An 18641-nucleotide genomic window follows, 5' to 3' on the forward strand; every position below is an offset into this window, starting at 1 on the left:
TTCAAAAAGAAACAAGTGCAAATGATTTTGTGTAAAAACATGAACATAATTTTAGGAAAATGAAAAACTGAAATAAAATTTTAGAAACATAGTGGAAACATAGAAATATTCCAGAAACACTTCTGAACAAAAATTATATCAAGATCAAGGTTCAATGAAGTTTAAAAAGTTGTTACTGATTTTTTTTTTTAAAGTAAGGTTGAAGTAACAGAGCTTTAAATACACTCTTCTGACTGCATTAATACCAGAGATGAAAGTATAAAAAGTGGTCCTTTCCTTTTGGAAAACTTCACTGCTCATTTCATGCATGTCAAGTGGCATTTTCCATAACTTTCAATTAAAGAAAGATTAAAGGAGTCAATTTGCCTTCTGATTAAAAATTGAGACAGAGCTTGGTTAATATATGAGCATAGGAAAATCTCTATCCTCAGAAACAAGTTATTTTCAGTTGAAAGGATTAATGCTGACTTCTCACCCATAGTGCAGAATAAGAAGTTACAAAGACACAAATTCCAGATGCATTGGAAGTTGCAACTAAGAAACATAACCAGTAAAAGCCCCTGATTTATGCTAAAGTAACACCAGGAAGTCTAGGAGATAGCACATCTCAAATCCTCAGCAAAAGGTCTTGCATGATTCCCACCCTCTGGCTCAGGGATGTACTACACCAAAGGAAGTGTCATATTTAATGGCTCTCATTGGACTTGTCTCATTTCTTTTTGAGTCCATTAAGCTGTTAGCATCCATAACACCTATTGCAAAGACACCCCCAAGTACCATCCCTCTTGCCTTTCTTTGTACCTTTTTCCAGATCTAGTCTTACTGTTTGGATTTCAGTTCTAATTAGTTCGTCCATTGCATCAACCAGAGGACAGATGAGATGAGGCATGACATGAAGGACAAAGCATTTTTCATGTCACTTAATTGTTTCACTGTAACAGTAGATGTGTACTACCTAGATAAGTGTTTAAAAATGCTTGTTCTCCAGAGATGCCACTTTTGGCTACACTCTGGCATTTTCACCCCTTTCAGATGTTAGATTTGTATGTTTAAACAGCTTTGAAAAGAATTTTGAACTGAACTCTGAAGCTCTTCCTATCCCTTTCACAAGTGATGCAGTAACTAACAGTTCAAAAGTCCTTGTAAAAGGGTCCCTTTGTTGATGCTACCAGATCTGGAGACAAATTACTCTATGCAAGTTAAATTGGTGGACAATAGTTAATTATCATTGTATATTTGGCTTTTTATATTTACACATATATGTTTGTGAGTATATGTCTGCAAAGTCTTGAAGAATTATCATGAGCTGATAGGACAAGCTTGGTACAGTCTGAAACTGCCTCATCTGGCATTTGGAGTGAATTGCCTTGTTAGCTGTGCTGTAGTTGAGGTCAACTATTATTACAATGCAGTGTAGATGATCAGAGACCAAGACTCTGAAGTGAAACAGGGACAAAGCCAAATTTACAGCAGATATAACCATTAGTATTACACAGCAACAGATGGCACACTCCAATCTAAAACATCAATCAGAAATCATTTAAATGTCTCATTTATCCCTATCTGCGGTAATTGTGAGTAAAATCCCCATATGTAATGGCATGCAGATAAAGGTCTTACTTTTCTGTACACCTGGTACTGTTTTACTGAAAATTGTTGCAAGCTCTTTGTATGTATCAATTAATTTAAGCCCTAACTGGGGATAATGATAAAGCAATGCAATAACACCTCTAATTCTGCATTTGTACTATTACACATATAATGCGCTGATGCATTAACTTATTTTGAATTATTTTCCACAAAATTTCAAATTCGTTTAATTTCTTGTTTCTTAGTTTCCTTAGGTTTCAATTTTACTTTCCTCCTTTGATAACATTCTAATAGACACATAACTGGTGGGTTTATTTACTGTTACCTATAACCTACCTAATCATCTAAGACTGACAAACTCAGTCTCTTGGCAGGCATAAAAATCCTTCAGAAATCAGTATTTTGTGAAATGGGACTAATCCTGCATTCTCTGAAGGATAAAATGTAGGTTCACAAAACCTCAGATCACAGGCTATTTTTTCTACTCATTTTATAGCATACCAGACAGTTTCTCAAAGCCTTCCAGCTTCAAAGGTCTTGGGATATTCTTGGTTGAAGTGGAGTTAACTTAATGTTGACTTAAAACTATGCTTGAAGCATAGCAGCCTCCAGGTTGGTTTGTAAAAGCAAGTGATTTTATATTCAATCTTACTGGGGTTTTGGACTTAAAGCACAGATTTCCCTGACACTCTCCTGGTTGGCCAGACTCAACTTCATTGTGCTGTCGACACAGAAACGAGCAGAGAGATACACGGGTGTGAACTCGGAGACCACTGCTCTGTTAAGCGTTTCAGCTCAGCAACAACTGGAAAATCAGAATGCCATAGCTCAGGCATTATGGTAGGCCTAAAGAGAAATACATCCCTTGGAGAAGTGAAAGATGGTTACAGTACCTGGAGAGCCTTATAATTACTTAATCACCTCTAAATTTGGCCACCTCTTCTGTAAACCGTGCTATAAAGTTGCATATAGAACACATATAAGTGACCCACTCAAGTTAAACCTCAACTTGTAAGACACTGCTTCAGTTCTATTAAATTGCTTTGATCTATCTGAACAGACCTCAATTTCTTCCTTCAGTTATTTTTACCCATTGTTGGCTAATGAAGTATATATTTTAGGTACTCACATAAAGCATTTATTCTGCAAAAGCTGCTTGCTTAATTTTTTTTTCTAATATTGATTATAAATAATTTTAGATGCTGGTCTTAATTTTTTTTTCATTCAGACACTTTATTTTGCATCTAATGCTATTTTGGCTAGTTACTGTTGGTGGCATGTCCTTAATCAGCTTGCTGTCTTTAATGGGGGACAGGGGGGTGCAGGGATCAAATAATTGTTCCAAGGAAAGACCAGATGTCAAATGAGACTGCTAAGAAATTATTCTCTCTTTTTCAGGTAGCCATCCCAGGCTGAATCTGCACAGCACATGGGCACTACCATAACAAAATGAAGAGTACTGCCTCTACAAAACAGTAACCCAGAGAACGTTTTTTATTGGATTTTAGGAGGGTTCTACCAGGTTTAACAAAACCTATATTCCAGGTATAACAAAAATCGAAGTGTTTGATTCCTTCATTGGTTGCAGCATTTTAAGTTAGGATTAACCATTTGTTAGTGCTTCTACCTATTTATCTATATTGCCTAAACTAATTGCACATAAGAGATTTATAAAACCTATGTACTGATTTGGTTGGCTCAAAAACCTATTGAAATAAATTAACTAATGTGATGAACAGCATGTTTATTTTTAGAGAATTAGCTGCAATATATTAAAATGAAGAGAATAATAGTATCCACTTTGGTGATATGTACTAAATACCTTTTTTCTTTTAACATCTGCTATGCCACCTGTATATATACCATACAACATTATATAATAATTGGATGTATTTAGTATTTCCCAGATGCTGGATATAAAAAAATGCAAGCATAATAGTATGTACTATTTGGATAGATGATGTAAAATTGTTACCTTAGTTTATGTAGAAACAATGAACAAAACCCTAATACTCAAGGTAGATCTGAATTTATCTACTAAACTGTTATCCTGGGACAGTCTGGGAACTAGGATGGTTTTAAAAGGATTGTTTGTTTCTTGTGGCGAAGTTTTTGGAAGAAACTCTAGTTATTCAACTAGTAGAGTTCTTAGTACTACTTAAAGTCTAGCCTACTTCTAATCCAGTTTCTATCCATTTTCTTTAAATCTTCTGGGGAGAAATTGTATGTTCTTTTGAGTATTTGCAATGATCTATGACAAGAAATTAATTCTATGCTTTGATTGCAGTACAGGTCAGCAGTCAGCTAAGCCTGAGATACTAGATATCTTGTCAAAGTAAATCAAGTTCATTGCACGGGAAAGGTATTTCCCTGTGAGGTAGTTTAAAATCCTCCTCAGGCGGGGTCTTTGTGTCAGGATGTTCATTTGAAAAAAGTTACATTATATGATCATCCTTTTGATGCTAATTCAAATTTTTAATGTGTATATATCTTGGCTTGGTAGGTCTGTTGGCATGTCTGAATGTGATCATTCCCTTTCTCTCTTTCTGAGGTTTCTAATTTACTGGTCATTTCATTCTTGTCTCTTTGTAATCTAAAATTGGTTGATTTGGAGCTTTTTATATCTAGAGAACATAAAAAAGTAATTAGTCCAAATCACTAGATTTTAACATGAATTTGGATTCAAGTAATTAACACACAAATTGAAAAAATCCTGCCTGCAATCCCTGGCTCTTAAGTGTGATTTATGCACTATATTAATACTGTCATCCAAAATTTCTATCATTCTTTCCCCAGCTAGATATCATGTGTTAAATTTCTGGCTATGTAGTGATCAAAGGCTGGGAGCACTGTGCATCCAGCATTTCAGTGCCTTTGGGGATGCGATGACTTGTTTCACTGAAGAGTCTCCCTTAGATGACCCTTAGTGGGGTTGAGTGATGTTAAGAGAATAGCATTAAGCTATTCCTCACACATAACAGACAAAGGCAGAGATAAATATTTTCTAAGATTTTTCTAGCAATTTCTTCACAATTTTTAGCACTGTTTGCTGAATATTTGCAACTGATTTACAAAGGGGAAAAGGTGTCAAGCATTCTTTGACTTCTCTCAGACTGTAAGCTGAAATTCATTGCTGACAAGTATTGTTTAGATGCAATAACATGCCTTCCATTTCTGCAGTTGTAATGGGACTAATATGACTTAAATCACTCAGATTAGTTGTTTCCCATTGGTTTATTAAATCATTCAATTCAAAGTTCTAGAGTAGTATTGCTTATTTGACTAGCAGTCACATTTTTTGGAAGATTTTTTAGAGATTCCTGCTCAGCACTCTGATGACAGTTTTGATAATACTTCAACCATACTTTGCAACTTTCTCTTTATGGACTAATAATACATTTTGTGCCTGAGCCAAAGGGTTTTCTTGTGATATGTATTTGCAAAATATTTGCTTATGTTTAGGGAAAATCTTTGGCTGCACATCAGCTGATTTCAAGTACTTTATATCCCCTTATAGTACTTCTGAGTAGGCTGTCCTTTACGATTCTTGAACTAGGAGCGTTCTAAAAGGTGACATGATTAGAAGATCGTCTGAGTTCCTGATCATCACACTGACAATCTGAAGACTCAGACTGTTTTGTTATTGTAATTATTTTCTTTTCTATGCATAGGTTTATGTGGGAGTTACAATCATTTTTTCAAATTCTCATCCAGTTAGAAAACAAACATATAGTGATTTTCTACCTTTTAGTTTATCCACAATAAAGAAAGTCATCTTGTACTACTGGAAAGCTAGTAAGGAAGCCTCTTGTACTTGGTTATGGAAATACATTTAAAGAAATATTGATACAGTCTTTTCTATCTTGATATGTTACTTTCAGTAACATTAGTGCAACGGCTGCACAGACACTTGCATACTAGACATATGCAGAAGTGCAGTGCAGCCGAAACAGAACGTGTTACAGACATGACTGATTTTCTTCCAGTGTTCTAAGATGCTTCAAGGAGTATATTGGGGCAAATAAAGCTTTATTTCTAAAGCAAGGAACAGATTTCTAAGTGCACACTTCTTTTTGTTATAAAAGCAGAGGAATTATGAATGAAGTATTTCTCTGATGATAACATAAGTTACTATCAAACAGTAGTAAATGACACAGTTTTAAGAAGTTGACACATTAGTAAAGGGTATATTAAAAAAAACCTGGACACCCTTTTCCTTAAACCTTATGCAAGTTTTAGATATATTTTAGATTGCTTATACATTTCAAATAATAAATTATGTATTTTAATCATGAATCCTTGAGAGAATATCTTGTTAACATATCAGCAGGTATATTAATGGGCAAAACCATATAAAATATCAATGTATCATTATTCAGCAATTTCAGCTTGAGTGCTTCAATCTCAAACATCTCCAGATCAATCTGAATAGTGCTAGATAGGTGTCAGAGAACTGAGGAGCTGTTAATATTTGAGCTGGTAATGCCACATCTGTCCATAAAATTGACTTAGTAAAATTCAGTAGTCACCAATACAGTTGCTCCATCACTGAATCAACTGTGCTGGCAGCCCATTGCATAAAGTAGTTTGTTTCACAGAGGCCCTGCCCACCTCTCATTCAAGTTACAGTAGTGTCAGTGTAGATAATTCAAGTGTAGTAACTCAAGATAACTTCACTATGGTGAAAAAAAGAAGAATTAAATGTGATAATTTTGGTACTCATGGGAAAATTGGGGGTTTTACTGGCAAGTACTGCTGCTCATTATGTGTGTTCCTACATATCAAGTGAAATAGCTAAAAATAAAAAGCAATTTACAAAATACGTGTTTGCCATTAATAGACTACAAATCTAGATGTTTGAAAGACATGGAAAAAAATCTGGAGCCAGATATGCAAATGCATGCTCTGATTTTGTAATTCTTGAGTGCTCACTAGCATAAATTGAAACGAGGCAAAGAATACTATGCTCTCAGCTTTAGAATGTGAGCCAGAGCATTAAGAACTTGGGCACACAGAAGCTGCCACTTTGCCAATAACAAGGACTGCTCTGGGATCCAAAACTAACAGCATAAGCCTTCGGTTAGGGCTAGAGAGCAAACAGAAAGGACTGTGACTGGGAATAAACACAGTCCTGATATAAATGGAGATGTACAGATGTACAGCCACAAACATATTATACAATTTGGGAACACATATGCTGCACTGGCTGGTGAAAACAAGGACGCTACCCCTTAACCTCTATTGAGAAGTCTAGCATTTGGCACTAAGGAGTCACATTTTTTTGTGGATGAAGCACGTAATACATGCTATCCAGTGAGATATACAGAAGTTAGACAGAGAAAAGTAGTCAGATGAAGATACTCTAAAAAATAATAGGACATATGGGATTCAGATGCAAACTGGTGAGCAGCAGGATGTCCATGTGAGTCACCAGGAACTGCAGGGTGCCTAGCAGTAGCAGGATCAAGCCCTCAATCTATAATAGATATGCATAAGAGAAAAATCATCATTGACGGTTGGAGAATTTTTAAGCCCAGTTTACTGTTGGTAACCAGGTGATAACAAGCTGTGCTAGCGAGTGTTATTGGAAGCTGTCATTTTCAGCTGTCATTCTTGCTAACAGAATGCCACATAACATGATGCAAAATATTGCACATATATCACCCACTCAGATTACACCTGCTAGCAAGATACGCCTACACAGTTAATTTTACTGCTCACACAGTGACCAAATGGAAATCAGAATTTTGTGCAGTTTCTAATATTTGTGAGTTTGGTTTTATTTGTTTATGTTTTGTATAGAACTCGTTCAGTCTGCATATCATCAACAGATTTCTAAGTAAAGAGCAACCCACAAACCCATGCACCTCTAGTTAAAATGGTCTCCTTAGATTCTTTGGACATTTTTATTTCAATCTGGTATATCCCTAATGTTTTCACTATTTGCAATTAAAACAAAATCTTTTAAAAATTTTAGCTAGCAACAGCTAAATCTACGTCAGCTTAATCTAGGGGTAAAATTGAAACATATAGTCATTCCTCTTGTCCTTAGCAAGTAATTCCAGCTTGACAATGGGAAATTTGTTGATCTACACATCAAAAGAATCCAGATCTATAATTTAATTATATAAATGTCAGTTAAGAGAGATTCCAGAGCCAGTTGAATATCAGACTTTGATTATATTTCACTAAGTCAATAAATATTTGCTTCTCTGTCTAATCCCAGTACCATTTGTAATAAAACAAAAACTAAAATCTGTGTATTTGTAAATATCTTCTACATCAGGAATTCATTATAGAGAAATAAGTAACTCGTGTGCAGTTTTGAATTTTTTGAATTTTTAATTTTCTTGTGCCTTATGTTTTGTCTGATCATGACAATATTCAGCATGCTATATTAATAGGGGTTTTTTTTGTGTTGTAAATGAAGACTACAAAGATTTCTTAAATTGCATCAGCTCAATTAGCTCATTAATTCTTAGAGGAAAAAAATGTTTAATACTGAGGCACTCAGCTTAAATTGTTTCTCTATCTTTTGTAACAATCACATTCTAAATACAGTAACTGCCCAAAGTTTTTACTTTTTTTTTTTTTTAATTAGTGACAGTTGGAGGAATTATCAGGTACTGAAATGTGGGCATACTTTTGTCTTGAAAGATGTTAAATGTGGGTTTTTTTCCTAACAAATCATGGCAAACCTTCCCTTTTCTTTCAGGAGGGATAAAAATAACTGTCATCATCACAAACAATCATATAAAGCACATACTAATTCTATATTCACACAGTCTCTTTGAGAAAATTAGGAACAGTTGGAGGGCAAAACCCAAAGAATTGATAAACCTACACTATGTGAAACAATACATTAGCCTATATGTAGCAATACATTATTGTTAGACTCTTTGGTATTGAAGGTTTGCACGTTTATAGCCTATTTTGTATCTCTGATAAGACAGTGGAAGCAGAGATTCATATTTTGCCAATTTTTTTTTGTCTTTCAACCCTAAAAGAATGCCAGTTTATAATCTTAATTATATTTAACAGTGACATTGTTTAAAAAAAATCTCCATATTTTTATATTCTAGTAGCACAGATTTTATCTGAGACTACACTCTGGTGTTACATTTTTGAGCAATAGCATAATTCACCTTGATTTGCAACAAATGACCACATAAAATTAAGTGTTCATTCAGTGGGTAATACTACATCCTTAATTGCATCCAACACTCCACAACAGATATGCTATCAGTAAATAGTCCCACTTGGCCAGACAAACTTAAAGAAATCCAAGATGTGAGCTGCCATGAGCAACATAACATATAGTTCCAGTAAGATACATCTTGAGATAGCTCATCCATTTTTAACAGCTTGTTAATTAATAGTGATGCTTACTAGTAACCAGTTTTCTTCTTTCATAAGTATTTTCCAACTTTTGAACTGTTAGAACTGTATTTGTTGTAAGGTCCTAATTGCTGCAAAGACTTACTGCTGAGTACCAAGTAGTACAGAATATTCTCACTGATTTTCAGCACCTATTGTAGGTAGGTTCTGTTACAGACTTCTCAAATAACCTTGGACAAATCATTCACATCAGATATTTAGGTCCTTAAAGACTCATAAAAGAGCGTACTATCCTTGGACTGGAATGGGGTTAGGCAGGGAAAACTCTACCTGTATATTTATGTGACCCTATTCCTTTAAAAACCTCTGTATTTCTTCCTCTTCTCATTTGTAAAATGATGACTAAATATACCTTCAGTTTACCAGTCTGTGTCCAGCTGTCTGTTTACGTTGCAAGATTGTGGAGATTACATACCTGCTGCTAGAGCAGCATTTAAAGGTGGGGACTTAGTTAGGTTTTTTAATACCTTTTGTTGCTTCTACAGAGACAATGTCAGGCTCACAGCTCTTGTGATTTGTTGTTTCTGAATGGTTAACAAATGGTTTTCAATCCCCACGGCAAGTGATGACAGTTGAGAGCTTGCTTTGTTCTAATTTATGTTAATATTATAAAATATTTTGCAGAAATACTATAAAAAAAAGAGCTCTTAAGCTTAACCAGAAAAGACATACTTAAAAACTTGCATGAAAAAATGCTAGTCCAAAGGACATAAATGTAATATTACATTTATCCAAATGGAATAGGCAAAAAAAAATCCAAATAAGCAACGAATAAATTTGTTTCTAAAATGTCTTTTTAGCCTGAGGAGTCCAGTAAGATACCGTGACTGGAAAAAGTAGGCAGCTGAGCCCGTCTCCTGAAAAACACGCCAAGATTTCCTGCTGATGACATTGTAAAACAGCTTATTTCTCACTTGAACATTGAAGCTTGTTTAAAAGTAAAGAAAGCTCAGCAATTTATGAACTTACCCAGTATAACACATCAGTCCATCCTTCCATGGTTATACACTGGAACACAGTCAACATTGCAAATGCAAAATTATCGAAGTTGGTTATGCCTCCGTTTGGTCCAACCCATCCACCCTTACATTCAGTGCCATTCATGACACACTGACGTCCGTTCCCTGAGAATGCACAAGGTGCTGGATCTTCTTCAACTAGTATATCTGAAAATTGACCAAAAAAATCAGAACTTTCAGTTCTCAAAATTTTGTGAGTTAACTCTTCACATGAATAAATACCAACCCTGTTGGAAGGGAAATCCAGGTATCAACCTGAGAAATGCTGAAAGGCAAGGGGAGCTTCAAAGCTTTGAGTTTCTCTCACATAATCAAAACTGAATGTATAAAAGAGCTCGAGTAATTAAGCAGTGAAGAGAAGCATGTAATAATACAACATACCTTTCTAGAATCTCCTCATGCTAATTTTTTTTTTTTTTTCTCTTCATCGCTGTTTCTTCACTTCATGCCATTTCATACTAACATATGGATCACCAAGGAAAGGAGGTCTGGACTAATTCTTACATATAGTCTACTTCATTACTTAGCTGATAGAAATGTAGCCTTAGCCATCAGATGAGACCTCTCCCTCATGATGTTTCACTCCTTCAAAATTCTCCCACAACAAGCACTTTCATCATTACACCTAGATGGAGGACCACTGTTTTGTTTCTTTACTTATTTCAGAACTGCACTTCTTGCCACACTGCAACAATCTTGAAGGAGAGACACTGCCAGATTGTGAACTCAGGAAAGCATATCTTCCCTGGAATAGGACTAGCTTGCTTTTCAGTAATCAGAGATTAAAAAAACACTACTGAGTGACTATTCCCTTGTGGATAGTCACCCTTACTGTTTTCACTACTGACATTTCAGTTATATATTTCAGAAATTAAAACCTATTCAGAGCATGTTCTAGTCTCTAATTGGTTTGCATTTTTTTGCTTTTTAAATTTAATGCACTCTTCCTAAAATTATGAACCACAGTGAAAACTGGGGTTACAACAGTTTTAGTGCTTCGTCCCCTGTTCTACTTCAAACTGAAATCCCACAGACTTGAAAGAAAACAGAATTAATTCCTTATTTTAGTAAAGAGTTCAGGCTTACCTGAATCAATAAGAAAACAAGATTTGTGCATTTTTCCAATAAAAAGTTCCAATCCTATAATAGCATAGATTATGATTACAAACAATACCAAAAGGGCAATATGGAGGAGGGGGACCATGGCTTTTATAATGGAGTTCAGGACAACTTGTAAACCTAAAAAAAAAAAGAAGATACAAGATATGAACCAGACTTCTATGCTTTTCCTTACCAAATTTTCTATAATTACACATTATTAGAAATTAATAATACAGGGATGCAGAGTGAATCAGTTTTAAAAAAATTTCTACTGCCTAGAACCACAAAATGTTCCTGTAACAAAATACTTCATAAGAATCTAAAACTTCTTTGTCAAAGTCTAATTATTTCCTCTGTTAATAAAGGTTGTCACAAGAATTTACGGTTTAGAATGAAAGGGCATGTAGTCAGTGTGTGGCTGTAGGTCACTTTATATGACCTTTAAAAAGTTCTGTGCTACAACCACAACTTTGTGGCAAGTCCTGAGAAAATGTACACTCAGCCAGTTGCAGAACTGTATTTTTGGTCCAGAGAGATAAATGGAGTATAGTTACCTGAGAAAACACATTTTTACTCTGAACAAACTATTTCATCGTGTATCCCTCACATCACTTTCAGAACTACCCCATTTTTCTTCTCTTTTCTCCTTAAGTGCTTAGCCAACCAAAAGAGGTAAATCCCAGACTAATGAAGCTTCCATAGTACCAATGAAAATATGCCTCTTATTTTAATAGGCTTCCTTTCTGACATTTCATAAGACTGCTTCTTTCTTCACCAAAGTTCTTTTGCTAAATATATACAATCATGATCATCTCCATGTAACAGACTATGATATAATATATAAACACAGCATTAGGATTCTTCTTTTGAATGTCCTGGAAAGAGCTGAATTGTAAGACATGAACATCTTATTCAGCCCAAATAGCTTCAGTAATTAATAACATATTAAAATAGGAAAGATTATCAGAAAATTCAATTGCTTTCTTTAAATAATACTGTTCCACTTTTTAAGTTTCCTAATTTATCTGTTAGCTCTACTGAGATAAACAGAAGGCATTCATGTGCATTGGAGGGGGCAGGAAATATGAAATGTGTAATGTGCTTTGGCATTCACTTACCAACATATAAACTATTTTAGGACCACCTACACTTTCAGATCTGCAGGGTTTTGGAATAAAAAAAATCTGAATTTTCTCATGTATTTGCATTTTAACATGTAATTTACTTTTACATAAAGCTTCTAAAAAGGAAGTGTATTCCCCTGTCTGCTTATTGAACTGTGTAAGAAGATCATACACTGAATGAATTCACAATCCTTTGTTCAGCTTGAAGTAGGGTATCATTCATCTTGAAACTCACTTTTTATACATGACCAGATAACAAAAAATCAACTTTATATTATCTCATTTCTGTCAGTGCTAGAACAAGATAGTTAAATAATCAGATCAGTTACAGTATTCATTCCAATGGAATTAAATAGAAAAGAGCTTACTGGGCACTCCTGATACAAGCCGGAGAGGTCGCAATACACGAAAGGCTCTTAGGGCTTTGACATCAAAGCCACCAGGTTTGCCACCTGAGTGGCTGCCACCTTCTGTTTCTTTGGTTAATTGTTCCAATATTACACTAAATAATCTAGAAAATGAGATGAAGGATAAGGTCATCAACATCCATTTACCATGCAATCAAAGGTATTAGGAAATTACTTGAACTGCAGATAATTCTGAAAAGCTGTTCAGCTGTCAAAATGAGAGGTATGTTTACACATTAAATCATGACAGGAAGAGTTATGAGTGCAAGAGTTTCTAATCCCTCCAGAGAGCGATGATCACCCAGTATCCAATAAATTAGCATTCTGCTTGTATACACAATCTGCTATTTTTAAATAAATGAAGTTACTTTGCCACTTCTTTGTTCAAACATTTTAACCATAAGGTTTGGAGAATTAGTCTTCTCTTTAGAACATGAAATAGATAATCACTAGAAACCATCTGTTTTAATTTTGGTAGAATATATGAACTTCCAAGTGACACCACAGTTCAATATTCTTAACACAGTCAGCAAAAACTGAATATATTAAGAATAGAGTCCAACATTTAATAACACCAAAAAGATTTGTTTCTTACACATAATATCTTTGAGGATAAAAATATTCCCAGATGACTCATTTATTATATTGTATTTCTTCACTGCAGAAATGAGCTAGTCATTCATTAGAACAGTTTGGAAGACAAGAGTTTTATTTTCCTTCCCACTTCTAGCAGCAATTCACAGCAATGCAAGTGGTTGAAGTGCAAAGTATTCTTAGGTTTATTTTAGTTTGGACCTGCATTTCAGATGCGTGGTTTTCTAGACTGTGGCTAGACCACACAAACCATATTATCCTTTGCACAGGGTCTGTAGTTCAGTAGTTGCAAAACTGAACTTCTCCTGAAAGGATTATCAAGTCAATAGTTTTGTAATCCTGAAAAATGTTTCACACTTGTAAAGGACTCCTGAAATGTGCAGGTTTTTGGTATTGTCAAGAGAAGTTTTCACAACTCTGGTTCACAACTCTGTCAATGCTGGAGAGTTGCTAGAAATCATGTTATGTTTAATAGGTTGCCCAAACTAGAATATTGAAGACTTTCTCTTCCCCCAGTAAGCAATTCGCCTGTATCAGTCAATACTCATCTACATTCCGCTTCATTCTACTCCAGAATGAAAGCCAGTCACAAAGACTACATATCTTAGAATGAACACCACCAACCTACATACTGCTATAACTACAGAAATCCAAACATTTAATATTTCAGGTCCTGATTCAGCCCTATAGTTTATTAGAAGCATAATTCCAAGCAAATGAGCCACCTCAATGATTTCAGAGTGACTATTCATGCTCTGAAGGCAGGCATGATTAAACAGACTTCTGAATCAGGTCCCAAATTAATGAGAAACTGCTTTCTGTCTGTCGGTTCATACATCATTCAGAAAATTAAAGGGCTACAGGCATAGGAAGGTGCTTTCTCTACCAGGAAAGCTTTCTCTACCAAGACCTCATTCTTTCACAGAAATCAATGGAAATTATGTGGCATAGCATGCAGGCAAGTAGTAGACTGCTCTGAAAGTAATTCATACTCTGACTAGTTTCAGAGAGAAGTGACAAAGACAGGAGAAAACAACACATTCACAGCTATGTCTACAGCTCTGTCATTTTATGTCTATTCTATAAAGCCATTAAGGTTTAAAACCATTGATCTCCTTTATTAAAATTGACAATTTCTTGTACAGTTTACCAAAATTTAAATGCCAAATTTGATGTTGTAAAAAAAAGTCTCTATACATGCTTCCCTTTTGCTACTATAGATTTCTTTTGGTATCATTAATATTTATGCATTTGGACTGCTACAGTTTCTGCTGAGAAAGCACATGAAGCAAATTTCATCTAATACATTCAGTATAAGACATCATGGCAGCTCTTTCAAAACTATTAAAACACCTAATGAAATTTCACAATGAAACCAGTCAAATAGAATCAGATCCAGAAGTGATTCCATATCCACCTCAGGTTATATGTGGAAATTAATTTTTCACTGGGCTTTTAAGTATTAATTAAATAAATGGACTCATGCTTGCTTACTTGCTTATGTGGGTTGTGTACTTCTTAAAAGAAGAAACAGAAACTGCTCACAGCTTTCTCAGTGCCTGACACGTTATGAAAGGTCCACCTTGTCTTCCAGGTAGACTGATGACAACCTACACAATAGTTTATATCCCAAAACTTTTGGGTTTGAGCCAGGATTTAAATCTTAGTGTGGTCCTTTAGGTATTTGATAAGATGCAGTCCTTTTTTCTTCATATTTTCCACAGATGCAGTGTGAGCATTTGACCTAACTAGAGTTAGCCTCTAATAATGAGTGCTTTATGAGTTAATGGAAAATTTTTTAGTTATCATGTATTTAGGACACAGCCAAAGATAGAGGTCATGTTAATTAGACTGCTTCAGGGTTACCATAACTCCATGGTCACTTGACAAAAGGGAAGAGGTCTAATTCAAGTGACTGCCTGGCAAGAGAATAGAGCTCTTACGTGTGATAGTCTCCACACCTGCCCACCAAGCTTCCCCTTCAGGCACAGAGGCCAATCTGTTGAGAATGACCTGACCTGATGAAGGATCTATTTATACACAAATTTTAGTCCTCGATTAAAACTGCCTGAATGCCAAGCAACTGGCCCAAATACAACTGTAACATTTACTAGCTCAGAATCAAAGAGTCATAAATCAGGCATTCATACATTCATAATACTTACCCAAATTTAACAATGCTTTACCACAAATTCCTTTACTTTGCATCCTTTTCTTTTCCCTTAATGTAATGACGTGACTTAAGAGCAGCACACACTGTAATTTCTGTGCCTTTTCAATTACAGGCAATCCCTGATATATTTTGAACTTAAAAATTAAATTAGAATTGCACACTGCATGCCAAGGTCTTCTTTGCAAGCCAGTCACAACATACAAAGTTATATGTGGATAATGTTCTCCATGCTCTGTATAACAAATATTTTCAGTAAACAAAATGTACAGTACTGGAAATTCCTTTTTTCAATATAATTTCCACAATATTTAGGGAATTGGGGAATATATGTCTCGAGATTAATTCCCTAGATGGCTGAAGACAGGATCGTCTAATGAAGTGGCACAACCATTGACACGAAATTGCTGACACAAAATGTTATTTATGATAAGCAGGTGGATAATGTGAATGTGGGACGTTCCACTCTTCTGTAAGAACCTGCATAAGGTCCAAGCCTCCCTCTCTGAGGGGAACAAACTCTCCAGGGTTTCCTGGTACAGCAAGGCATACAGGGTAAAAAAAAAAAAAAAAAAAAAGGCATTTTTAGCATACATTCTCCCCCAGGCAAGACAAAGTCACATATATCTGGGGCCTGATGTGAAGCACCCCGAAGGAAAATCTGATTTTCCTCAGCTTTCAGGAAGGTCAAGGAATCACTCAGTTAACTCTTTCTCCCCGACCACTCTTCTCCACTTCAAAACACGTCTTCTCCCAGGGGTCTTTGTAGAATAGATCAACTCCACATAACCGCAGTATAGGGATAAATGAATAAATGAAATAACAATGTATGGACCTAAACAGATCAATCTTTATTACATGGAAAGATATCAGGAGTTCATCTTGGAAAAATCAGATGGAAAAGATTCTGCAAAACAACAACCAAGGAAAATTTTTGGCAGAACTCAGAATTCCCTGGGAACTTTTACTACAAAGCTGATTGTGCAACACAGCCTGCAGCCACAGGCAGCATTGAAAACTTTTAGGACTTTGTGTAATTTTTCATTCATATCAGTTCATTCTTTTACTCCAAAGGAACAGAAATCAAGTGTAGGCCATTACTCACAGCCAAACAGACCTGTACCTGACCTCACTGTAAAGAAGATTTTAAGTCTTTGTATAATAAAGGATAAGTTACTTACCCTACTACTACTATTACAAAATCCAATAAATTCCATCCATTTCTAACATACGCATTGGGGTGTAATAATAATCCATATGCTATAATCTTCAAAAATGTTTCAACTGTAAAAATTATCAGGAAGGCATATTCTACTTTTTCCTGTAAAAGACAAAAAAAAGCACAATGAAAGGTAACATAATTTAACAGCTCTTTTACTAGTTAGAATTTGCAGTAAGTGGGTAAGTTGCATTGATCGGGACTAAGGAGATACAATACCTCATGGCAGTTTATTTTACAGGTTTTAATTGCATAGCACTTAATGACAGCTGTACTGGCAAGGTTATAATTACATAATTGCAAGAGACTTTCCTGTTTTCACATTCTGTGAGAGAAAAAGGCTCTTGTTTCTGCAAACGTGGAAGTACACTTTACCTTTGCTTAAGCAAAAAGTCCCATCCAGGTCAACAGGATTCTTAGCATTCATTAAAAGCAGAAAATGCTTTTTTTCCAGGGCCCTGGAAATATCCTTAAAAGGTATACAGTGGTACACTTACTTTGACTATTCATTATATCAGCCTTTATTTAATTAGTTCTACCTAATAAGGGAGTTTGAGACACTGTTATCCCATACTAAGAAGATTCAAAAGTTTATAAGCTATTTAACAGGGTCTTCATTTAATTTCACAGTCTGGCAACTTTTTCATCTTGACGTCGAAGTTTACATTGACTTATTCTTCCTTCCACATCACCAGGATTTCTTTAAATTACCCTAATATTCTTGAAGAAATTTTAAGTTAGTGTATTACCACCTTGCTTCACCGAAGCTCCAACTTCAGATTTGTTTCAGTGCTTTTTTAAACATTATTAGTTTCTTCACTTTACCAAAATTCTTATTTTAAACAGAGATATACATTGAATCTCCTTTCCTAGCTAATTGGATAATATTTTCTGTGGCTTCTTTCTATAGTAATAGCATATTTGATTGGGATAAATTGTAGAAGTCACTGCTATCAAAACAGTCAGTTAACATATTTGCTCTTCAGAAAACATTATTTCATCACTTTGTATAATACTTTGCTTAGTTATCTGTTGCTATGCAAATATTAGAACCAAGAATAAAAGACACAAAGAGAATGATTCATTTTTTTAAACTTGTTCAGGAACATATGATGTTGCTCACTTACCACACACAATGTTAATTATATGGACTATAACTGCTCAGTAAAGATTATAATGTTCTACTATCACATACTCAAATATAGTACAGACATTACACATGAGACTATGTATTTGCTATTTGTTACACAGCGTGGCACCTTCACATACAACCAAATGAAAAACAAATCTTAACTGATGGCAATTTAAACAAATATCTTTATATTCTCACATGTACAGTCTTTAATTTGGGAAGCTACATTTTTTTTCCCCTTGTGAAAAGGCCATTTAGAGTTGGTTATGTACAGGATGTGATATATCCATTTATAAATCTGACACTGGTGACTCAGTAAATGTAGAGGCTTATCAACAAAGTACATACTCCTTTTCATGTATTCATGTCCAACAAGACACTGTGGGATCACTAGGAGAGGTAAGGCTTTCTCTTAGTGCAAAGCAAGGATTACTGGATCTCATCTCCTGCCCAGCTCAGTCCCATACTCCTGCCTTTTCTCCTCTGCTTTGAGTACACTTCCTAAACACTGTAGACCCTCACCCAAGGCAGCTTCTCCTCAGTGGTGTTACATTTTGCATGACATCTTCTGGCCCAGTGAAACTGATGGACATTCTCCTTCTCCTCATACTTCCTAATACTAATTTTGAAATTGTCCCTTCCACTTACTTGTTAAATTTGTCACCAATAAATCGGAACAATTACTGGATAACAAGAGCGAAGTGGCCTCAGAAGAAATGTGAATAGTTTGTGCTCTCTAGCCGTCAGATTTTTTTCAGCTAAAGAGCACCGCAGAGGTTACAATAATAGGAATTATCAGCATTCCCAAGAAACATACTGCAAAAATGCTTAAATTCAAGTGAATCCTGCCATGTACACATTTCACAATAATAGTTATATGCAGGGAG

The 18641-nt window shown here is 35.2% G+C and overlaps 1 protein-coding gene across 6 annotated transcripts in view; it reads right to left on the reverse strand.

Annotated features, from left to right (window-relative positions):
* CACNA1D (calcium voltage-gated channel subunit alpha1 D) overlaps window positions 1-18641 on the reverse strand; it is a 196666-nt gene that overhangs the window by 109564 nt on the left and 68461 nt on the right. For all 6 annotated transcript variants that reach the window (XM_074836259.1, XM_074836260.1, XM_074836261.1 and 3 more), the window contains exons 4-7: window positions 16585-16724; window positions 12601-12743; window positions 11094-11246; window positions 9958-10154 (exon numbers count right to left, since the gene is read on the reverse strand). In XM_074836259.1, the coding sequence (XP_074692360.1) occupies window positions 9958-10154; window positions 11094-11246; window positions 12601-12743; window positions 16585-16724 (633 nt within the window). The remainder of the gene's footprint in view (window positions 1-9957; window positions 10155-11093; window positions 11247-12600; window positions 12744-16584; window positions 16725-18641) is intronic.

This window comes from Strix aluco, chromosome 11, assembly GCF_031877795.1.
Source record: "Strix aluco isolate bStrAlu1 chromosome 11, bStrAlu1.hap1, whole genome shotgun sequence".
NCBI lineage: Eukaryota > Metazoa > Chordata > Aves > Strigiformes > Strigidae > Strix > Strix aluco.